Source organism: Tiliqua scincoides, chromosome 12 (assembly GCF_035046505.1).
Source record: "Tiliqua scincoides isolate rTilSci1 chromosome 12, rTilSci1.hap2, whole genome shotgun sequence".
NCBI classification, from domain to species: domain Eukaryota; kingdom Metazoa; phylum Chordata; class Lepidosauria; order Squamata; family Scincidae; genus Tiliqua; species Tiliqua scincoides.
In genome coordinates, this window is record NC_089832.1 from 14,499,571 (window position 1) to 14,520,281 (window position 20,711).

The following is a 20,711-nucleotide window of genomic DNA, read 5'->3' on the forward strand; positions in this document are numbered from 1 at the left end:
AAAAAATAAGATCTTTAATTAGCATTTGCAAATAGAGTTAATAGTATACATCATCCCAGCCAGACTTGATTGCATTTAACAAGAAACAAGCTCAATCGGGACATAAAGCTGAATATTTATAATGATGTTTAATATAAATATTGATGACACAACCAGCTTTTCAGGCAGGCTCAGTTGCAATCGGGGAAGTGAATGGCAACCTTTCCCCGCCCAATCCCAATTTAAATGGAGGGCTAAATATGATCAACCTTAGTTTGGAACATCTTAATTTATTCTTTTGCTGTTTCATGACAGCACGAGTGAAAAGTCTTCTTTGGCTGTTTCCAAGAGCCTGGTGGAAAAGAGATGTGCCCCTCCCCATTTTGCACACCATGAGCTGGTTCAGATGAAATTTTTAACAACTACATTGAGTTTCTGTGATGTATGCACTGATGTTGTGTGAGCATATTAGTTCCTCTCCTCCCAGCCTTGCTGCCACTGAGCTATGGTTCTTCCCCCTAACTACTGTTAGAACATCAATTTCACACATCACAGTATGACTCCGATGGAGAAGGATACGACGCTTTTCCTTTCACTACGAAAGCAAGAGAGTTGGCCTGGGTACGCATCTTAACTAGGCTTGTGCAGTCATGTCCCAGGGCCTAATGGCACCCAGAGCGGACCAAGGCTGTGACGTGGTGACATGACCCTCCTGCGTCTTCATGTGCATGTGTGCTTCCCGTGCATGTGTGCTACACCCCCGCCCCCCCCAGAAGGGCTCCATTTCGGAGCCAAATGGGCCTGCGGAAAGGCAGGTGGCCCCAACTTCCAGCAACAAACATTCACACCTGGATGGAGAGCCATGGCACCATTCCTGCTTGCTGGCTTGGTAAGGGCCCGATCCTATCCAATTTTCCAGTGCAGATGCAGTTGTGCCAGCATCCTGTGGCGGAGGGGCAGTCACTGGGGCCTTCTCAAGGTATGGGAACGTGTGTTCTCTTACCAAAGGGCTGCACTGGGTAATTGGCTTACCCTCTTACCAAAGGGCTTACCTGCTAATTGGGTAAGAGGCACTTTTTCAAGTGGGTGCTCCTTTTTTTAGCAGGGGGAGAGTAATTGGCCCACCTCACCCCAGCAGTGTCTGTTCTAGTGGCTGTCTGCTGGTATTTTTTGGCATCTTTTTAGACTGTGAACCCTTTTGGGACAGGGAGCCATTTAGTTATTTGATTTTTCTCTGTAAGCTGCTTTGTGAACTTTTAGTTGAAAAGCGGTATATAAATACTGTTAATAATAATAATAATAATAATAATAATAATAATAATAATAATAATAATAATAATAATTGTGGCTACACCGGAGCTGAAAAGTTGGATTGGATTGGGCCCTAAGTCCACACCTGGCAGTTCCCCTTAAGTGGCGTCAAGGAAAAACACCCTGTTGTGCCACACCCTAAGTATATTCCTGGGCTAGTGTTGTTTGTTAAGCACAATGACCTGTTTTGACTGTGTAGTTAATGCAATTTTTTCCCTGGGCTCAGAGGTACATTTTTTAAGTGGTAGCTCTCGTAAAATTAGGAGGGAGAAAGCACCTGAAATTCTTACGTCCCCAGCACAGTGTTTTTGTTATGCTTCCAGTTGTGGTTTTCCAGAGTCTCATTTGTATCTCTTCTTAGGCTCTGAGCGCTCTGGGACAGAGAATCATATCTGCATTTATGTCTCCAAGTTCGCACGCTGAACATCTTTTTGTTGAAAAGCAACACATACACTTTAATAAAAAGAATTGCCATTCCCATAAAGGTTAATTCCCCAGCATTATTCTCTAGGACATCTTCCATCAAGCAACTTAATCACACCAATATTTCTAAAAATACTGTTCATCTTACTGTGATTTTTGTTCTCATTCCCAGACAGCACCAGTCTACTCATCGGTGGTTTTACTCCAGTTCCTTCAGCAAGCTATGACCAACAAGGTAAAACAGGAGCCCAGATAGGAGGACTAAGGGGGCACCGGCCACAGCAAAGATAAACGACCAGCCGTAATAAACGTTTACCGGGGGTTCATCCACGCAGGTGTAAATTCTTTCTAAAAGTATGTATCTTGGAAGATCCGCAGCAAATTCCTTCCACATCACAAAGAGGAATACGAGCAGGGCAAACAGACCTCCTGTGCGTGTAAGAGACAGACATTATGTCACACAGACAGCCTTGCTGCAAAAGTTCATCTCCCCAACGAAACCGACATCAACAATTGCTTGTAATTGATTTTGGTGTGCTCTGATTGTTTTGTTCATGTGATCCCATCTCCTGCATGAGGCTGCTAAAAACCAATAAGGTGGCTGTTTTCAAAATGTTCAGCAAAATTTAAGAAAAAAAAAATTCTCCTTTCCTTTTCAATAACTCCAGCATTGGAGAACAAGCAGTTGGCAACCTTCAGTCTCGAAAGACTCTGGTATCGCGCTTTGAAAGGTGGTTCTGGAACAGCGTCTAGTGTGGCTGAAAAGGCCGATTCGGGAGTGACAATCCCTTCCACACCGGGAGCAAGTGCAGTCTGTCCCTGGTCTGTCTCCCTGGCTATGGGCCTTCCTTCTTTGCCTCTCTGCCTCAGACTGTTGGCCAAGTGTCTCTTCAAACTGGGAAAGGCCATGCTGCACAGCCTGCTTCCAAGCGGGCCGCTCAGAGGCCAGGGTTTCCCACCTGTTGAGGTCCACTCCTAAGGCCTTCAGATCCCTCTTGCAGATGTCCCTGTATCGCAGAACAAGCAGTAGTACCAGGGATAGAGGTGTTCGTAAACGTTTTTGTTTTTCACTGGTTTTGGTTTTTTCCAAGGCAAAAGAGCAGACAGTGGTGTAATGTGTTTTTATTCCAATTTTATTATTATTTCATTGTGTGGGCCTCGTCCAAGGAATGTGCACTGGGAGTGACACAGGCTATAAGAACATCAGAAGAGCCTTGCTGGATCAGGCCAAAGGCCCATCTAGTCCAGTGTCCTGTATCTCACAGTGGCCCACCAAATGCCCCAGGGAGCACACCAGGTAACAAGAGACATGCAAGGCTTCCTGGGAATTGTAGTTAAGAACATAAGAACAGCCCCACTGGATCAGGCCAAAGGCCCATCTAGTCCAGCTTCTTGTATCTCACAGCGGCCCACTGGATGCGTCACAGAGTAGGCAAGACAACACAAGGCCTTTATCCTGGTGCCACTCCCTTGCATCCAGCATTCAGAGATGGGCTACTTCTAAAACTGGGAGGTTACCAGTGATGTGTGGTACAGGGGTAGCAGGTGAGGCAGGACCGCCACACCTGAGTTCTCCAAAAAGTGTCACCACCAGAGCTGTGATCACGCAAACACTCACAACCCGTGCACTCTAACAGTGGCTGGAGCAGGTGGGTTGAGAGTGTTTATGCAGTCACAGCTTCAGCGGTGATGCTTTTTGGAGAACTCTGGTGGGCCGGTCCAGGGCCGTAGCTGGGGGGCCCGGGGGAGGGGCTTTGCCCCCCCGAGTCAGCAGTTTGCCCCCCCCAACATTTTTTCCAAACCTGTCCTCTATCTAATCTGGTGTCAATTGGGGGTGATTTGAAGCCCTTTTTGCAACATTTTTTGTGCATAGGAAGGAAGGCGGCTCAGTGCTTCTGGCAGGGATTGGGGAGGAGAGGGAGAGTGCATGTGTGTAGAGTGAGTAAAACAGGGTCCTGGGGGGGCTCCTTGGAAGTTATGACCTCTGGTCACCCTGCCCCCATCCAGAGCACATGGAGAGCAGGGCTGGTCAAGAGCAGCTCCAAGAAGGTTGGGAGAGATTTCTACTTGTACTGGCTGGGGGAAGGAAGGGTACTATTTCTTCTACTGTGGAACATGCTAATTACTATAATGGTACTGCTGTGGGGGGGCAGGGAGAAATGTTTCTGTTTGGAGAAATCATGGGAGCAGGTTCTTGCCTTTCAGATATACTTTTAAAATTAATGGCTGCTGCTTGGGGGCTGGGGAGACCCTTTTTCTGGTGGGAGAAAACATGGAAAGCATTTGAGCTAAAGAGAACCAAGAACTTAAGTGTGGGAAAGGTTCTAAGCAGGGGAGGATCCGGGGGAGGCCATGGGTGCATACCCCCCCCAACTGTCCTGCCAGCAGGGAAGGGCGCCCACCAGGATGGAGAGCAAAATCAGGTGTCGGGGGAACACCCACTGGGCAGGTGTCAAGGAGATTGGCTGGAATGGGAGCCCAGGTCTACCCACCCAGCAAACAGCCACAGAGGCTTTAAGCTCAATCAGGAGCCCAGGTCTACCCAGATAGGTAGACCAGGACTCCAAGTTCGGGTGGGAGCCCAGGTCTACCCACCCAGCAAATAGCCACAGAGGCTTGGGGGGGGGGGGGACATGATTGAGACATATAAAATTATGCTGGAGAGATGTTCTTTTCTCTTTCATATAACACCAGAACCAGGGGACAGCCACCAAAATTGAGTGTTGGGAGAGTTAGGACGGACAAAAGAAAATATTTCTTTACCCAGCGTGTAATTAGTCTGTGGAACTCCTTGCCACAGGAAGTAGTGATGGCAACTTGCTTAGATGCCTTTAAGAGGTCATTGGACAAATTTCTGGAGGAAAGTCCATCACAGGTTACAAGTCATAATAGGTATGTGCAAGCTCCTGATTTTAAAAGTAGGCTACCTCAATGCCAGATGCAGGAGAGGACATCAGGATGCAGGTTGTGTCTTGCTGTCTTTTGTGCTCCCTGAAGCATTTTGTGGGCCACTGTAAGATACAGGAAGCTGGACTAGATGGGTCTTTGGCCTGATTTAGCAGGGCAATTCTTATGTTCTTAAGTAGGCTATAAGCTCAATCAGGAGCCCAGGTCTACCCAAGCAGGTAGACCTGGGCTCCAAGTCGAGGTGGGAGCCCAGACCCAAGGCTACCTGCCCAGCAAATGTCCACAGAAGCGATAAGCTCAAGCAGGAGACCAGGTCTACACAGCAGGTAAACCTGGGCTCCAAGTCCAGACCAGGTCTATCCACCCAGCAAATGGCCACCGAGGTGATAAGCTCAAACAGGAGCTCAGGTCTACCCAGCTATCCAAGTCTAGAGCCCAGGTCTACCTGCCTGGTTGAGCTCCGCTCTGAAGGTAGTGCTCATGGCCCCCTCTCAAATACAGACACTGGATCCACCGCTGGTTCTAAGGAGGTTCAACTCTCAGAAAGCTGGGAGGATTCAGCTCAACCAGGTAGAGTCAATAAATTCAGATCTTCTGTACTTTGCTTTTTAAAAGTAATTAATATTGTAAAAAAAACTAGTGTTCCTGTGGCGTTACTGTATGTGATTAGCATATCTTTCCTCTTGCTTTTATGTAAAGTAAATAAATTTTATTTTAATATGTATCAATGCATCAGCAATGTGGCATCGACAAATATATAGGCGCTAGATAGGCGTTATATAGGTGATAGGTGCTAGACAGGAGCTATATAGGTGTCAGATAGGCATTATATAGGAGCTAGGTAGGCGCTAGATAGGCACTAGATAGGTGTCAAATAGGCACTAGGTAGGTATTAAGTGCTGGACAGGTGCTATAAAGGTGTTAAATAGGTGTTATATAAGCGCTATATAGGTGTTATATAGGTGCTATATAGGCACTATATAGGTATTAAATAGGCACTAGATAGGTGCTATATAGGTGTTAGATATATAGTTGCTAGATAGGCATTAGATAGGTGCTATATAGGTGATAGATAGGTGTGGAATAAGAACTAGATAAGCATTATATAGGTGATAGGTGCTATATAGGTGTTAGGTGCTAGATAGGCGCTATATAGGTGTTAGGTGCTATATAGGCGTTATATAGGTCGTACTAGATAGATGTTGCATATGAACTAGATAGGCATTATATAGGTGTTAGATGGGTGCTAGATATGCACTAGATAGGTGCTAGATAGGCGTTATATAGGTGTTAGATAGGCACTATATAGGTGCTAGATAGGTTTTGCATAAGAACTAGGCATTATATAGGTACTAGATAGGCGCTATGTAGGTGTTAGGCACTATATAGGTGTTAGGTGCTTTATAGACGCTATATAGGTGCTAGATAAGCATTATATAGGTGCTATATAGGCGCTATATAGGTGCTAAATAGGTGCTGCATAAGAACTAGATAGGCATTATATAGGTGTAAGGTGTTATATCAGTTTTAGATAGATGCTAGATAGGCACTATATAGGTGTTAAATAGGCATTAGATAGGCACTATATAGGTGTTAGAAAGGTGGTATATAGGTGTTAGATGCTAGATAGGTGCTATATAGGTGTTAAATAGGTACTAGATAGGTGCTGGATTTGCGTTATATAGGTGCTAGATAGGTGTTGCATCAGAACTAGATAGGTATTATATGGGTGTTAGATAGGTGCTATATAGGTGTTAAATAGGCACTAGATAGGCGCTAGATAGGTGCTATATAGGTACTAGATAGGTGTTGCATAAGAACTAGATAGGCATTATATAGGTGTTAGATAGGTGCTATATAGGTGTTAGATAGATGCTAGATAGGTGCTATATAGGTATTAAATAGGCACGATAGGCGCTGTATAGGTGTTAGATAGGTGCTATATAGGCATTATGTAGGTACTAGATAGGTGTTGCATAAGAACTAGATAGGCATTATATAGGTGTTAGATAGGTACTATATAGGTGTTAGATAGATGCTAGATAGATGCTATATAGGTGTTAGATAGATGCTAGATAGGTGCTAGATAGGTGTTAAATAGGCACTTTCAATACAAGTAAATACTACCTGCATCACAGTGATATGTTTTACTTTTGTAGGGTTGCAGGCTTGTGTATTGCACTGTGTAAATGAAAGGATATGTTGCATGTTATTTCTAAGTAGTCAATACATTTTCCATTGTATGCAGAGATGCATTTATTCTATGCAAATTATAGTTACATGGCTTTACAGCTAATGAATGCATCTTTCAAAAAAAAAAACCAAATTATTTTCTCTTCATGAAATTTGGGGGAGTTACGGGTATTTGCTGTTTCTCCAGACTTATCCTTTCATTTTGCCCACCAGTATTGATACCTGACATCATTGCCTCCCCTTGAAAAAATAGTCGCCCCCAACCTCCCCACACACACACACACACACACACACACATCTAGAATCCTGGCTATGGGCCTGGGCCAGTTCTTTCTTACCTGCTGCCCCTGCACTGAACATTGCTGGAGGTTGGTTGCACATAATCTTACTGGCTTGCGCCCTGTGATCGGCGTATAGAGGACTAGTAGCAACCTCCATTTTTTGGAGGCATCAGCTCCTACTGAAATCTAAACCAGAAGGTGACTCCTGGAGTGACAGGCTGGCTTAGCTTATGGTTTAATTTGTAGCACTGCCCCTGGGGGACACTTCTCATTAACCTAGCTCTGATCGTTGAAATTTGCTTTGCCGCACAAAAAAACAGACCCTTTCCCCCCATCTTTCTTCAGATCTCCTCCACTTCTGTTCATTGAGACCAGAGATTAACCATGAGCCCTCCGTCTCAATGCTGATTTAGGTCATGGTATCTTCTGGGGAGGGGCTCGTTGTAGGAGAAGTGAACCATGCCACGATAAACTATGCATCTCCCTTCCTCGCTTCATAGCCTCATGAAACCTCATTAATGAAGTGTAGAGGCAAGTGGGTGATCTCCAGACTCTTCTTAGAAGTCACAGTGCTTGTCTATAATTTGCTAATTACAAGAAAAGTGAACTCACTGTCCCCTCTTTTTCTCACCTTCCTACCTAGTGCAACTTCAAGATGCTAATAAAAAATAATGAGATGTGGAGATCTTCCCAGGCTCTGCAGAATATGTACTACAGCGTAGTAGCTGCTACAAGATGGAACTCCTGGGGAAATATAGAAAAACCTGGAAACAAGACAACTTTGTTGCGTGTTGACTCAAATTGTTGAGCGAAATGGCTTTGTGGAACTTGCCTTCAAGGCTGGAAGGAATCTTTGAGAGCCTGATTAATAGGTACACTCACTGTGTGAGAGCTCTGCCCCCTGGGAATTCTGGCATCTTTCCCACTGACAGTTCGAAGGGACAGCAATAATACATACAGTGGAGAAGCTGTTGGGCACTTTTCTACCTCCCTTAGCAGTAACATAGCTTGGGGAGCATAGCATATGCTTGGGGGGCATAGCTTGGGGAGCATAGCATAGCCATCTGCACTTGGGAGGGTTCACCACTACTGGCCAAAATGGTCAAAATCTTTGAATTTTAAATAACACGACCATGTCGTGTATCACTTAATGCATAAGTTAATGCAGAATGCAACGAGGTAAATTGCATTGAAATAACTGTATTCTATCAAACGATATAGCCTATTAACCAGAAAAGGAAAACACAACTGCCTTATGTAACAAAAAGTGGATTTTTTCCATTCAAAACTGACTAATGAGACTGATTGTTCTGAGTGCCAATGAGACATTATTACAGCATGGAACCAATAAGGAGTTAGTGTGAGTTAGCCCTTATTTCCATGTATCAAAGCAGTGGCGATCCTGGCCGTGGTAGTGCTTGAGACCAAGACCATAGGCTGCTGCTCTACCGCCAGGGTTCTGCTCTCCCCACAGGCTGCCACTCCATTCCTCCTTTCCAGAGGCCCAGAAGGCCCCTCAGAAGGCCTGGCGCCTGGGGCATTTGTCCCCCTTGCCCCTCTCAGGTACACCACTGTATCAGATCTAATACTAGAACTCCTACTCAGTTGTGTGGGTGTCATCAAGCTGGTCACTGGCTTTTGGGGGGGTTACTGATTTGTTGGTGACCTGTAATGTTACATATTAAAATAGGTTCACCCCCCCCATTCACTTTATTTCTAAAAGTGAATGGGGGTGACACCAACCCTAGGGATGCCCTTAGGCTGTGCGTATGATAATTGTAATTTATTCTGTATGATCAAGTATGGGAGGAGGTCCATCAGAGGTTCAAGAAGCCCTATCAATGTCCCAGATATTTTTGGGCTAGAAAATGTCTGAGCTCAAGACTTAAACCAGAAAGTTTATGTCATCAAATTCCCCCCTACTCACTCTCCCTGTCCCCTCTATCCTAGCTGCAGCTGATTTCAGGAATCAAAATCTAGGGAACGAAGCAGGGTCAGGCAGAGTCGCATGCTGAAATGGATTGTGAACCCCTTGTGCTCCACTTGGGTCCTACTCATTGCATTTTAGCATTCATTCATCCCCAACCAAATGCACTTCCTATTTTCCAGCTGGCTTCATGAATCAGCACACGTGTTCCTCGCCACATGGTGTCTATGTCCTCTTCCCTCATCACTACTGTCCTGATTTTTGCATGTATCTATATTATCAGTGCAAAGAGCACAGGAAGAAATGGCTGGGTTGGGAGTGGAGGAGGAGACAATGACAAAGATTGACAAATTAAAATGAATGGAAAAAGGCGCCCTGGGGCAGATCTAGCCCCTTGGCATGTGAAAATTAGCCTGTAATGAGTGCGTTTCTTCCTGAAGATGAAAAAGTCCTCTCGAGCAAACTGCTACATGTCAAACATGGTGGTTACACAGTTATCCTGTCCTTCTGCTTTATTTGCTGGGAAGGCAGGCCAGCAAGCACAGCTGGTTTCTTGGTAAGGAGGAGAATCTTCCCAATGAACCTCGCAATGCATATCAAACAGCTTCTAGGTTCTCTATCTGCCTAATCTTTTCAGGCTGAATCAAGAAAGATCCTGAAAAGGACTCTCAAGAATACCACCCAGCATGATTTGTTAAGATAGCTGGCAAGTTCCCAGACTCGCACTCGGAAAATACACTGAATAATTGCCAGCGGTTCTTAGAAAGAAAGGACCTAATGAGATGATAAAATCTTCTCCCACTGAAACCAGGACTATAATTGAAAAGGAAGCTCTCTGCTGGCAATGATGAAATCAGCATGGGGGCTTGGCAGCTTTCATCTCTTTAAACTGGAGACCCTGCCAGGCTGCGAGGCTCATTCTCCTGCTTGAAAACCTCATCTCTTCACTTGACCCATTTTGCTCACTTGGCAAGGAGTTCCGCAGGATGTGGGGGCAGCGTCTGGCCTAGATGTCTTGTAAAAGGGGATTGGACAGATTTCTGGAGAAGGCCATCACCGGTTACAAGCCATGATGGGTACGTACAGTCTGAGATTAGCTGGTCGCTCATCGTGGTGATGGAGGGACAGTGTGTTCAGGTTTCATGCTTTAAAAATTGGCCATTTGTGTTTAATAAAGTGGTCCAAGTTAAACCCAAGCCACATGCTAGTACCTAAATTGGGAGGTGCGAGGATAAATAAATAAAATGCCAGCAGCAACTGTTACCCTGCACATGTCTGATCTCGTCTGATCTTAGAAGCTAAGCAGGGTCAGGCCTGGTTTGTACTTGGATGGGAGACCACCTGGGAATACCGGGTGCTGTAGGCTGATACCATAGTCTTTCGAGACTGAAGTTTGCCAACCATTAGGTGCAGGAGAGTAGTAGTGAGGAGATGCAAGTAACTTGTGGTCTTGTGGGCCCTCTGAGGCATCTAGTGGGCTGTGTGAGATACAGGAAGTTGGACTAGATGGGCCTTGGCCTGGTCCAACAGGAATCCTCTTATGTTCAAGTTTTGGTCAGTTTAACCCATCTTATCTTGATCACCTGCTGTACAGCCAAAATACAGCTCATAACATTTTTTTAATGAGTCAAGTGATATTTCACCATTGAGCTTTAAGTGTCAGTTCCCCACACACATCAGAAGATATCCAGATGTTTTAAACACATCTTTTGGCATAATGACACCAGATCAACCACAACACAGTTGCACAGGCAAAAGAGAATTCAAACTCTCCCAGTGTGTACGCAGTGAATATCAGCTCACTACTGGTCTAGGTGGCTGAGACATACTGCATCACTTGTCTGTCTACTGCCTGCCTGCCTGCTAGTCTGTCTGCCACCCAGTGGTGTAGCTAGAGGGGGTGCAAAGCACTAAGTTTTGCAGGGAGCCTCACCAGGGCATGCAAGCAGTCCCTCCCATTTAGATCCATTCTGGGCAGGGGGAGCAAATGGAGGCAAACACCTGGCTCCAAAGGGGATTAATAATAATGATGTGTTTTTGAGCATGCAAAGAGTTTCACAGCTAAATTCCAACGCAGCTGGACTGAGTGGCCTACGCTGTTTCCAGTGCAGGTTAGGAACAGGCTGGAGGACTCCATGAGATAAGGGAATATTTTTCCCCATACCCCATGTAATGCTCCAGCCTACTCAGTGGGGTTTCTTGGGTCTGTGCCAGCCTAACCTACCTCGCAGGATTGTTGTGAGGACAAAAGGAGAGAAGTAACCATGTATACCACCCCCAAGCTCCTTGGAGGAAGGGTAGAATAAAAATGTGACAAAATGAATTTAAAAAAATAAAATAAATGTCTACTAAGAAGTAAGACCGATTGGGTTCAATGGAATTTACTTCCAGGAAAAGGTGCATTGGATTGCAACCTGATGGCACAATTCTATGCAGCATTACTTAGAGGTAAATCCGTACTCCCTGGTAACCCTGTATAGCAGTGATTTTCAACCTTTTTCATCTCATGGCATGCTGACAAGGTGCTGAAATTGTCAAGGCACACCACCAGTTTTTTGACGATTGACAAGGCCCACCATGCTGCTGGTGGGGGGCTCACACCCCCATTGGCCCTACTAATAAATGACCCTCCCCCAAACTCCTGCAGCACACCTGGAGACCATTTGCGGCACACCAATGTGCCACAGCACAGTGGTTGAAAACAGCTGCTGTATAGGATGGCAGCCTTACCATTTGCCAGAATGTACATCTTTCTTTTGTTATGAAACACTGTGCAATTCATTATTTGGAGTCTCTTGCATGCGTTCATTCATTTTCTCCCCCTCACACTGACACACACACACAGAGACATGCATGCTCCATTCTCAAAGAAGGTCTTTGCCTCTACATTCCAGGCACCCGTCTATCCAATTATCGAGAATTGGCAGCTTACCAGCTCCGATGAGGAATCCGCCTCCAACTTTATAGAACTGTGCGTTGACAAAAGGGACACCACACACCAACAAAAATCCTCCTACGAGACTGACAGTGACAGCCAGCACAATGAACGCCGTCCAAAAGCCCCGGTACACTGCGCAATGGACAAGAGGGAGAAGTTGAGGGAACCCACATAACTGGGTCAGGAGACACCAATTCATGGTGCTTCATTGAAAACAACATGGAAAAAAATAACAGGAAAAAAGAAAAAAGGAAACAAACCCCAGGCTTAGAAACCATTCGTATTGGTTCTATCGGACATGCAGAGTAGATAACATGGAAAAGACGTCTGGTTGTGCCATCTCATGCCCATGGAGATACCAACATGTTAAGAACCATTTTTGTACCCATTTTTCAGATGGGGAACTGAGGCCGACAGAGGGTGATATAGGTTGCTAGCTCTTACAAGCAAGTACATAGGAGTGAAGCTGCAATCCTATCCACACTGACTTGGGAGCAAGCCCCACTGACTATAATGGGACTTAATCCTGAGTAGACATACATAGGAGTGGGATCTCAGACCCAATGACTTCAGTGAGGCTTACTTCTGAGTATATATGCCAAGGCTTGCACTGTTACTTAGCTATCCAGGGTGGAGGATGGAGATTGACAGCACGATTCTAGGTTTGTCTACTCTGAGCCCCACTAAGGTCAACAGGACTTACTGCCAGGAAAGTAGGTGCAGGGTTGTGGCCAAAGCCAGGTTCCCCAGCTGCAAGGGCATTTTTGGCCTATCCAACACATGATCTGGAGGAGCGCATAGCTCATGTGCACGAGCACACATGAGACTGTGTACATGCACTGGGATTTTTCCACAGTTTCCATTCTCTCAGTTCCTCTAAACTGGGCACTAGGCTGCCATGTATCTTTGCAAGCCCCCCTAAATTCTGCATCCTTGTTTAAGTCTCAAAGGCGGCAATCCTAACCACACTTTCCTGAGAGTAAGCCCCATTGAACAAAATAGAACTTACTTCTGAGTAGACCTGGTTAGGATTGTGCCCATAGTTTGCAAGACTGTCCTGAATGTAAAGGGCATAGTAAGCAGAGGACAAGTCTGTTCTACACCAGCACTGCACATCAACCATGTTTAAGAGACCCTTAGATCAGGGGTGCCCAAACCCTGGCCCTGGGGCCACTTGACGCCTCTCAATGCAGCCCTCAGGGAGCCCCCAGTCTTCAGTGACTCTCTGGCCCTCTGGTGATTTGTTGGAGCCCACACTGGCCCGATGCAACTGCTCTCAGCGTGAGGGCGACTGTTTGACCTCTCGCATGAGCTGTGGGATGAGGGCTCCCTCCATTGGTTGCTGTTTCACATCTGTGATGCAGTAGTGGCAGCAAAGGAAAGGCCAGCCTTGCTTTGTGCAAGGCCTTTTATAGGCCTTGAGCTATTGCAAGACCTTCATTCATTCATATAATATATTCATCTTTAATATATTCATTTATGTAAACATATGTAAATTTATTCAAATCTGAAATGTAAATTAATTCTTTTTTTTCCCCTCGCCCCCGACACAGTGTCAGAGAGATGATGTGGCCCTCCTGCCAAAAACTTTGGACACCCCTGCCTTAGATAAACAGATCTTAGCCTACTAACATACACGTACCTGCAGTGTCGTCATAGGAAGGATGTGGGTGAGGTCCAATCGCAATAGGTGGAGGGAACAAATATCCGTGCATGCAGTGTTTTGGATGCGCTTGGCTTGCTGGGGAAAAAAAAATGGACAGCTGGACTGTAATCTGCAGGCTCTGCAAAATGTCAGGTCTTAATAAGACAGTACAAGAGCACAAGTCTTGCAATTGCAAGATAAGCATGGAGGAACTGAACAGATCTCTAGAGATGAGCTCCACTGAAGAAGGAATGGAATATCAGGAATGACTTGGTTCCCAATCTAAGCCTATCTGAAGTTTGAAAAGCAACTCATGGGATGCCCCCTGGAAAAGATGGGGAGAAGGGGGAATTTCTTTTTGTTTCCCCCAGATCTTTTCCCCCAGATCCTTTCCTACAGCCTACAAATTTTGCTGGCTGTTTCCAAGCCTCTTTCTAAGAGGTTGAACCCCCTTAAATGAGGAGAAAGGCACCGAGTGCCTCCCATGGAGCCCCATTACATTAAATAAGAAGAGAGGGGGGATAAAGGGGGTAATTTGTACCCGGGCCCAGGGTCTAAAGGGGGGCCCAGAAGCCAAAGGAGCGGGCCCAGAAATTTTCAGGGATCTAACATTTTCCTGTCTACTCAGACTTCTTGCCCATACAGGACGCTAGGGACACTACTGATGCCATATAGGTGGGTAGACCTGGGCTCCTAAGACTTTTCCAGCTATCTCTACCCTCCCCTCACCCTCTTTCATCCTTTCCCGCTCCTATTCTGCTCACCCATCACCACCCTCCCCTACTCTGTTTCACCCCTCCCCCTTTTCAAAGGGGCCCAAAAGAAACTTTGTACCCCCTGATAAAATTCCTCTCAGAAGCCCTGATTTCGCCTCTACTTGGAGGCGGTTTTCAACAAACCCTTGGGCTTTCATTTTCAGGTTTGGCTCAAGAGGATTTGGCCAGCCATTCTAACTGGGTAAAGAGTTCCATAAGGTGGGTGCCACAACAAAGAAGGCCCTCCCAGCCACCGAGCTTCCGTGACGGGCAGCATGTGTAGGGGAGAGGATCTCCCCCAATGATCTGAGAAAATGGACAGATTCATGCGAGTAGGTTGATTGAAGGGTGTTTTTTTTAATTATTTGTATATTTTATACTTTTAATCATGTTGTGAGCTACCTCAGGAACCCCCTTGGTTTGAGATCAATCTATAGTGAAGTAAATAAAAAAATAGAGAAAGAAACCATCTTTCTGCAACACCACATCACCAGGCCCCAGGACCCAGGAGGTTCCTGAACGCTGCCAGCCTCAGGTTCAATGAATCTTTCTGCAACACCACATCACCAGGCCCCAGGACCCAGGAGGTTCCTGAACGCTGCCAGCCTCAGGTTCAATGAATTTTCACAAATAGTGTTACCAAAGTGCATTATTTCCAAATTCGGAAGGTTGCATTTTGTAGCTTTGTTATAGGGTCCTGCCGACTGTTTTCAGTTCTGAACTTATATACTATTTTGTTTTCTGCAGCAAACCGCCTTGGGGTCCCCAAGACTCAATGCTGTTGACAGGTTTTAAAAACTGCCAAATGGATGGATGGATGGATGGATGCCTGAGCGCAGTAGTCTTTGCATCGGCAACCACCAACGAACTAAGGGACCGTTTCTGGAGAGGTTGCCCCATCCATCGTCTTGCCACCGAGGCTTATCGGTGCCACTGACGGCAATCGGATGACTGTTGAACAAATTAATTAATGATTATCCACTTTACTTAAAAATGTTTCCCATGGAACGAGGGCTCTTATGTAATAAACGGACATTCGCCGGCGCTAAATGACTAATGAAATTTCTGCTGCATTAATTATTGCATCCGCAAAATGAATTTGCCGTGATCGGTCTCATTAATGCAGAACACCAAAAGTAATAAAAGGTCTGCTGGTTATCGAGCATATCTTGTGCTTGGGGACTGGGTTTCAAGTGATGTTTAATTTGATCATTTGACTTAAGGTAATATCCTATTCTGCAATGGGTTATAATGATTAAGCTTGGGTGGCCTCCATTATATAAATGCAGCAATCCGGAATTATCTGCATTGTATCTAGTACTGGTAATACACGATTTAAGAAGACCACTGTTAGATTGGGGCTGGGGTTTTATGCACACTTACTAAGGAGAAAGTCTCATTCAACAAAAGCCAGATTCTTCCCTGAGCAAAAAGGTGTGCTCGCTTCTGGAGTGTCCTCTCCTGTGACTCTTTGCATGACTCCGGCTTGCTCCTATATTGACTCCAGTCAATACCTCCTGGGGTGTTCTGGGCCCCGGTTTGCCTCCCAGACTTGACCTCTGATCAGTTGCTTTGCAGAGGGGGATCACAGGGATGCTGTGACCTTGGGCAGCACTCAGTGGGGGGTGCCAATGTCACCCCCGCTACAGCGATCTAGATCTAGTTGCCACAGTTCTGCCACCCCTTCCTCGCAGCCAAGCTACTCGGCGGGAGGCCGCCCACTTGACCCCCTCGCAGCCATTCTCCACACGGTCGCTTGGAGTAAGTCCACTTGCTTGAGGCCGGCCTGGCTCCAAGCAGTGCGCAATTGCGCTGAGAATGGCTGTTGGGGGTAGTCAGCAGAACCTGACCCCTTCACAGCCATTTTTGGTGCGGTCACTTAGAACCAGGCCGGCCTCTTCTTCCAAAGCTGGCGGCCTGCCCGGAGTGTTCTAGAAGTAATTGCAGTGATCTCATCATGTCATCTCCATTACTTCTGGGTCGAAGGGGGTGGGTGTGGAAAGGACAGCAGGACCAGCTACGCCGCTGCCTTTGATCCGCCATGGTCCAGCCCTGAAACTGCAGCACGTAGAAAATTGCCCAGAGTTGAGCCAGCTCCCTTCGGGCTGGATGCAATGGGAAAAGGAAACTTTCCAGCCAATTGCATTATTTTGTCACACTGAGCATTGGAATTCTTTAGCTAAAAACTCTGCTTTCTTTCTGGAACCAAGTCTGTCAATGACTGGAAGCTGAAACTAGGAAAGCAGCCATGAACACTCACTAAACCAGAAGTTCCATATTGTGTCCTTGTAATCCTCCCCAAAGAACCAGCATCGCCAAAAGAAACCTTCATGGTGGAAGGTGAGAGTCACATTTTGGTTCCTCCTGTCCTATAAAACAACAAAAATCCAGGAGTGCTTCAGTGGAAATCATTGCATTTTGTTATCATTCCATTCAGCAAATTAGGTTTTCGTAGGCAGAGCAAAAAAATTGATTCTGCAACCCTGATATCTCCGTCTGATTGAAAGCACTACTTGCTGTGTTACCCTGCACATGCCTGATCTCGTCTGATCTCGGAAGCTAAGCAGGGTCAGGCCTGGTTAGTACTTGGATGGGAGACCGCATGGGAATACCGGGTGCTGTAGGCTTATACCATGATCTCGGAAGCTAAGCAGGGTCAGGCCTGGTTAGTACTTGGATGGGAGACCACCTGGGAATACCGGGTGCTGTAAGCTTATACCATGATCTTGGAAGCTAAGCAGGGTCAGGCCTGGTTAGTACTTGGATGGGAGACCACCTGGGAATACCGGGTGCTGTAGGCTTATACCATGATCTTGGAAGCTAAGCAGGGTCAGGCCTGGTTAGTACTTGGATGGGAGACCGCCTGGGAATACCGGGTGCTGTAGGCTTATACCATGATCTCGGAAGCTAAGCAGGGCCAGGCCTGGTTAGTACTTGGATGGGAGACCGCCTGGGAATACCGGGTGCTGTAGGCTTATACCATGATCTCGGAAGCTAAGCAGGGCCAGGCCTGGTTAGTACTTGGATGGGAGACCGCCTGGGAATACCGGGTGCTGTAGGCTTATACCATGATCTCGGAAGCTAAGCAGGGCCAGGCCTGGTTAGTACTTGGATGGGAGACCGCCTGGGAATACCGGGTGCTGTAGGCTTATATCATGATCTCGGAAGCTAAGCAAGGTCAGGCCTGGTTAGTACTTGGATGGGAGACCGCCTGGGAATACCGGGTGCTGTAGGCTTATATCATGATCTCGGAAGCTAAGCAAGGTCAGGCCTGGTTAGTACTTGGATGGGAGACCGCCTGGGAATACCGGGTGCTGTAGGCTTATATCATGATCTCGGAAGCTAAGCAAGGTCAGGCCTGGTTAGTACTTGGATGGGAGACCGCCTGGGAATACCGGGTGCTGTAGGCTTATATCATGATCTCGGAAGCTAAGCAAGGTCAGGCCTGGTTAGTACTTGGATGGGAGACCGCCTGGGAATACCGGGTGCTGTAGGCTTATATCATGATCTCGGAAGCTAAGCAGGGTCAGGCCTGGTTAGTACTTGGATGGGAGACCGCCTGGGAATACCAGGTGCTGTACCATAGTCTTTTGAGACTGAAGGTTTCCAACCAGACCAGTGGTCCCCAAGCTGCCCCTCTCTGCCTGCCCATCCCTTCATCCCCACCCATCTGTCTCTATGAAATCCCTGGATTTGTGAGGCCTGGAACAGGACAACCTGGGTGGGGTGAGATGAACCAGGGGTGGCATTTTTTAATACATGTTTTTACTTCTAATAAATTACTCCTATTAAACTACTCACATTACTCTTATTAAACCCTGCAGTCCTTTTTGGGGGGGGTGCTGCATTTCCTTTTCAACTATTCAAATGAGCTGTCATATCACTAAGACAGCAATACCCACCCACTGGTGGGTCACAACCTAATTTTTTGCTGGGTCATGGAGTGCCAAGCAGAGCCTCCAATGAAAACACGGCTGATGGAAAGATCCGACTACTAATTGCCTCAACCCTGAGGGTAAGCGAAAATCAGATCATTGCTATTCACCAGGCAACAAGCTCAGCTCCTGCAGTTTGCAAGATAGCTGCTAGTTGCCTGTAAACAACTCCCTAAATATAGAAACAAAAAGATCTAGAAATAAATATATATTTGTATTTATTTATAATATTTTAAAATCTCATAAACCTAGGAGAGTCCCAATAGAGTGTCATTTTGAAAAGTGAGTCCCAGTGCTAACAGTGCTCTATTTTTTTTTCCCCAGTAACTACTCTTGTCTTGTATGCAATCTTAGATTAAAATATGCTGAGTTTGGCCCATTAACTCACATGCACTTTTTAAGCACACATTCAATCATACAGTCTATAATAAAGTCTATAAAGACTTTAATAAAGTCTATAATAAATTTTGTTTATATCTCTAAGATTCTGTAGACCTTGATTGTGAACCTGGGGCTCTGCCAAAAAATGTTTCCAACTGGGTCCCACAATAACTGGGCCCCAGAGTTCCTATGGCCAGCCCTAGTCCCACGCATTCATTCCTCTGTCTACTCTCTCAAGCTAGCATGAAATCCATGCCAGCTGCCAATTATAGCCCTTTTAAAAAAAAATAATAATTGAATCTGATCGCGAGGGGGGCAATCACAATTATTACTCATTTAAATTTAAACCTTCCAAACTCCAAGTTTTCATCCTAACATATTGGTTTCAAAGAGGGTTTTTTTATCCCTTCTTATGATCATGGTATTTTAAAGCTACAGGGTTCTATTTGCTTTCGTTACCTCCTCAGGGCGATGGGTCCTGTTAGCAGGTTCAAGTCCTCCGCACGCCTCCGTTGCGAGGAGCCAGTAATCTGTCCCAAAAGCTACAAGGAAGAGGAGAACTCCCAAGATCCCAAGAATCCCAGCTATAAAAGCAACAATTTTGATCTTCATGTTGGAAAATCAAAGAAAAGGTGGGTGGGGGGAAGTTATGCCAAAATTGAGGAAAGTGACCGAGAAGGGCACGGCCCTGTTATTAAGGGAGGGGAGTCTGAAGAGAGTGAGGTTCTATTTTAAGACATGAATCAGGATCATTTCATGACGGGGTGTTCATTTCACAGGGCGGCGAGGACTATGGAAAGCACATGACTCCAGGCTGCCAAACAGCTGAGGCACGAAAGCAGAGCTATGTATCTGTTGCACATTGATTCCACGCTAAGGGAGCATATGCATGCTGTAACATGTGCATTGTCAATATTATGCAAATAAAATCCATTTGAATCTCTTTTTTGCCAATTGGGCATAATTTCGGTCCTGCTATGACTAAGGCCCAACTCCTAACCTACTCTCCAGCATTGACACAGCTGTGCCAACAGGGAAAGTGCTACATTCTACAGTTCGGTGGCACTCAGGGAGGCCTTCTCAAGGTAAGGAATGTTTGTTCCCTTACCTTGGGAGCTGCATTGCCCTTACAACAATGCTGGAAAATTGTTTAGGATTGCACCCTACGTTTAACTACGTAAAACAGAAAAAATTGCATACGTTTCCCTTGTTTATCCTGCCACCAATCCCTGGTGACATCTTTTTCCAGGGGATGTCCTCTTTTTTAGCCTTGTCTCCTGGAAAAGAACTTAGATATTTCACATTTTTATACCGCCCTTCCTCCAAAGAGCTCAGGGTGGTGTACACAGCTGCTCCCCTCCTTTTGTCCTCACAACAACCCTGTGAAGTGTGTGAAACTAAGAGAAAGTAACTGGCCCAAGGTCACCCAGGAAGCTTCATGACTGAAGGGGGATTTGAACCTGGGTCTTCCAGGTCTAAATCCACCTCCCAAACCACTACACCACCCTGGCTATTTATAAAATATACATTATATGCAATATAGTTTTAAATTTAATAATAAGGAGTACAGTGTTTAAATTAACCACATGAAATCAGTATAGGAGTGTTTTCAGCTTTTATTTTTTCATGTCCTACATTTTTTCTTGGCTACCTACATTTTGGGACGCCTTGTCCTCTTTTGCAATTATCACATATGGTAACCCTGGCCATTCCCCTTTCCCTCCTATTGTCTCCCTCAGATCAATATTTGGACTGTAAGCCATTTGGGGCAGAAACCTGTCCTTTTGCTCTTACATGAAGGTCCATAAACATGGATAGCATGGTCAATGGATAGTTATATGACCTGTCTTGCCTGTATGAAGGGGCATGCAGGACACTGGTGTGCTCTCACTTCAGCCTAACATTGCCAATGGTTGAAATCAAAATTTCTGTTACTTAGAGAGGACCTGAGGAAGCAGAATTCAATATTGTGGTCATGCAATACAGACATTTGCTAATAAAGCATCAAACCCTAAAGGAAACACATTTCATTTAAA

General features: G+C 45.8%; 1 protein-coding gene, 1 long non-coding RNA gene and 2 pseudogenes across 2 annotated transcripts; 3 read left to right on the forward strand and 1 right to left on the reverse strand.

The window, feature by feature from the left end:
- On the reverse strand, window positions 1-19,388 carry LOC136663097 (transmembrane protein 182-like). The gene is made up of 5 exons (XM_066640039.1): window positions 19,135-19,388; window positions 16,620-16,728; window positions 13,602-13,700; window positions 11,954-12,091; window positions 1-2,142 (listed from the first exon to the last, which is right to left on the reverse strand). The coding sequence occupies exons 1-5, from the start codon at window positions 19,285-19,287 to the stop codon at window positions 1,913-1,915; spliced, it is 729 nt and encodes a 242-aa protein (XP_066496136.1). The 5' UTR covers window positions 19,288-19,388; the 3' UTR covers window positions 1-1,912.
- LOC136663550 (5S ribosomal RNA) lies at window positions 10,268-10,387 on the forward strand (annotated as a pseudogene).
- On the forward strand, window positions 16,867-16,986 carry LOC136663284 (5S ribosomal RNA; annotated as a pseudogene).
- Window positions 18,298-19,601, forward strand: LOC136663098 (uncharacterized). The gene is made up of 3 exons (XR_010795009.1): window positions 18,298-18,374; window positions 19,143-19,307; window positions 19,455-19,601. It is a non-coding gene; the product is annotated as an uncharacterized lncRNA (long non-coding RNA).
- Window positions 19,602-20,711: the final 1,110 nt, after the last annotated feature.

Excerpts from the sequence above, each read along its gene's own strand:
- LOC136663097 (XM_066640039.1), bottom strand. The coding sequence starts at position 19,287 with ATGAAGATCAAAATTGTTGCTTTTATAGCTGGGATTCTTGGGATCTTG. Across the intron at positions 13,701-16,619 it reads AATATGGAACTTCTGGTTTA|CAAGCCAAGCGCATCCAAAA; the intron begins GTGAGTGTTCAT and ends TTTTTTCCCCAG. Across the intron at positions 12,092-13,601 it reads TTCCTATGACGACACTGCAG|TGTACCGGGGCTTTTGGACG; the intron begins GTACGTGTATGT and ends TCCATTGCGCAG.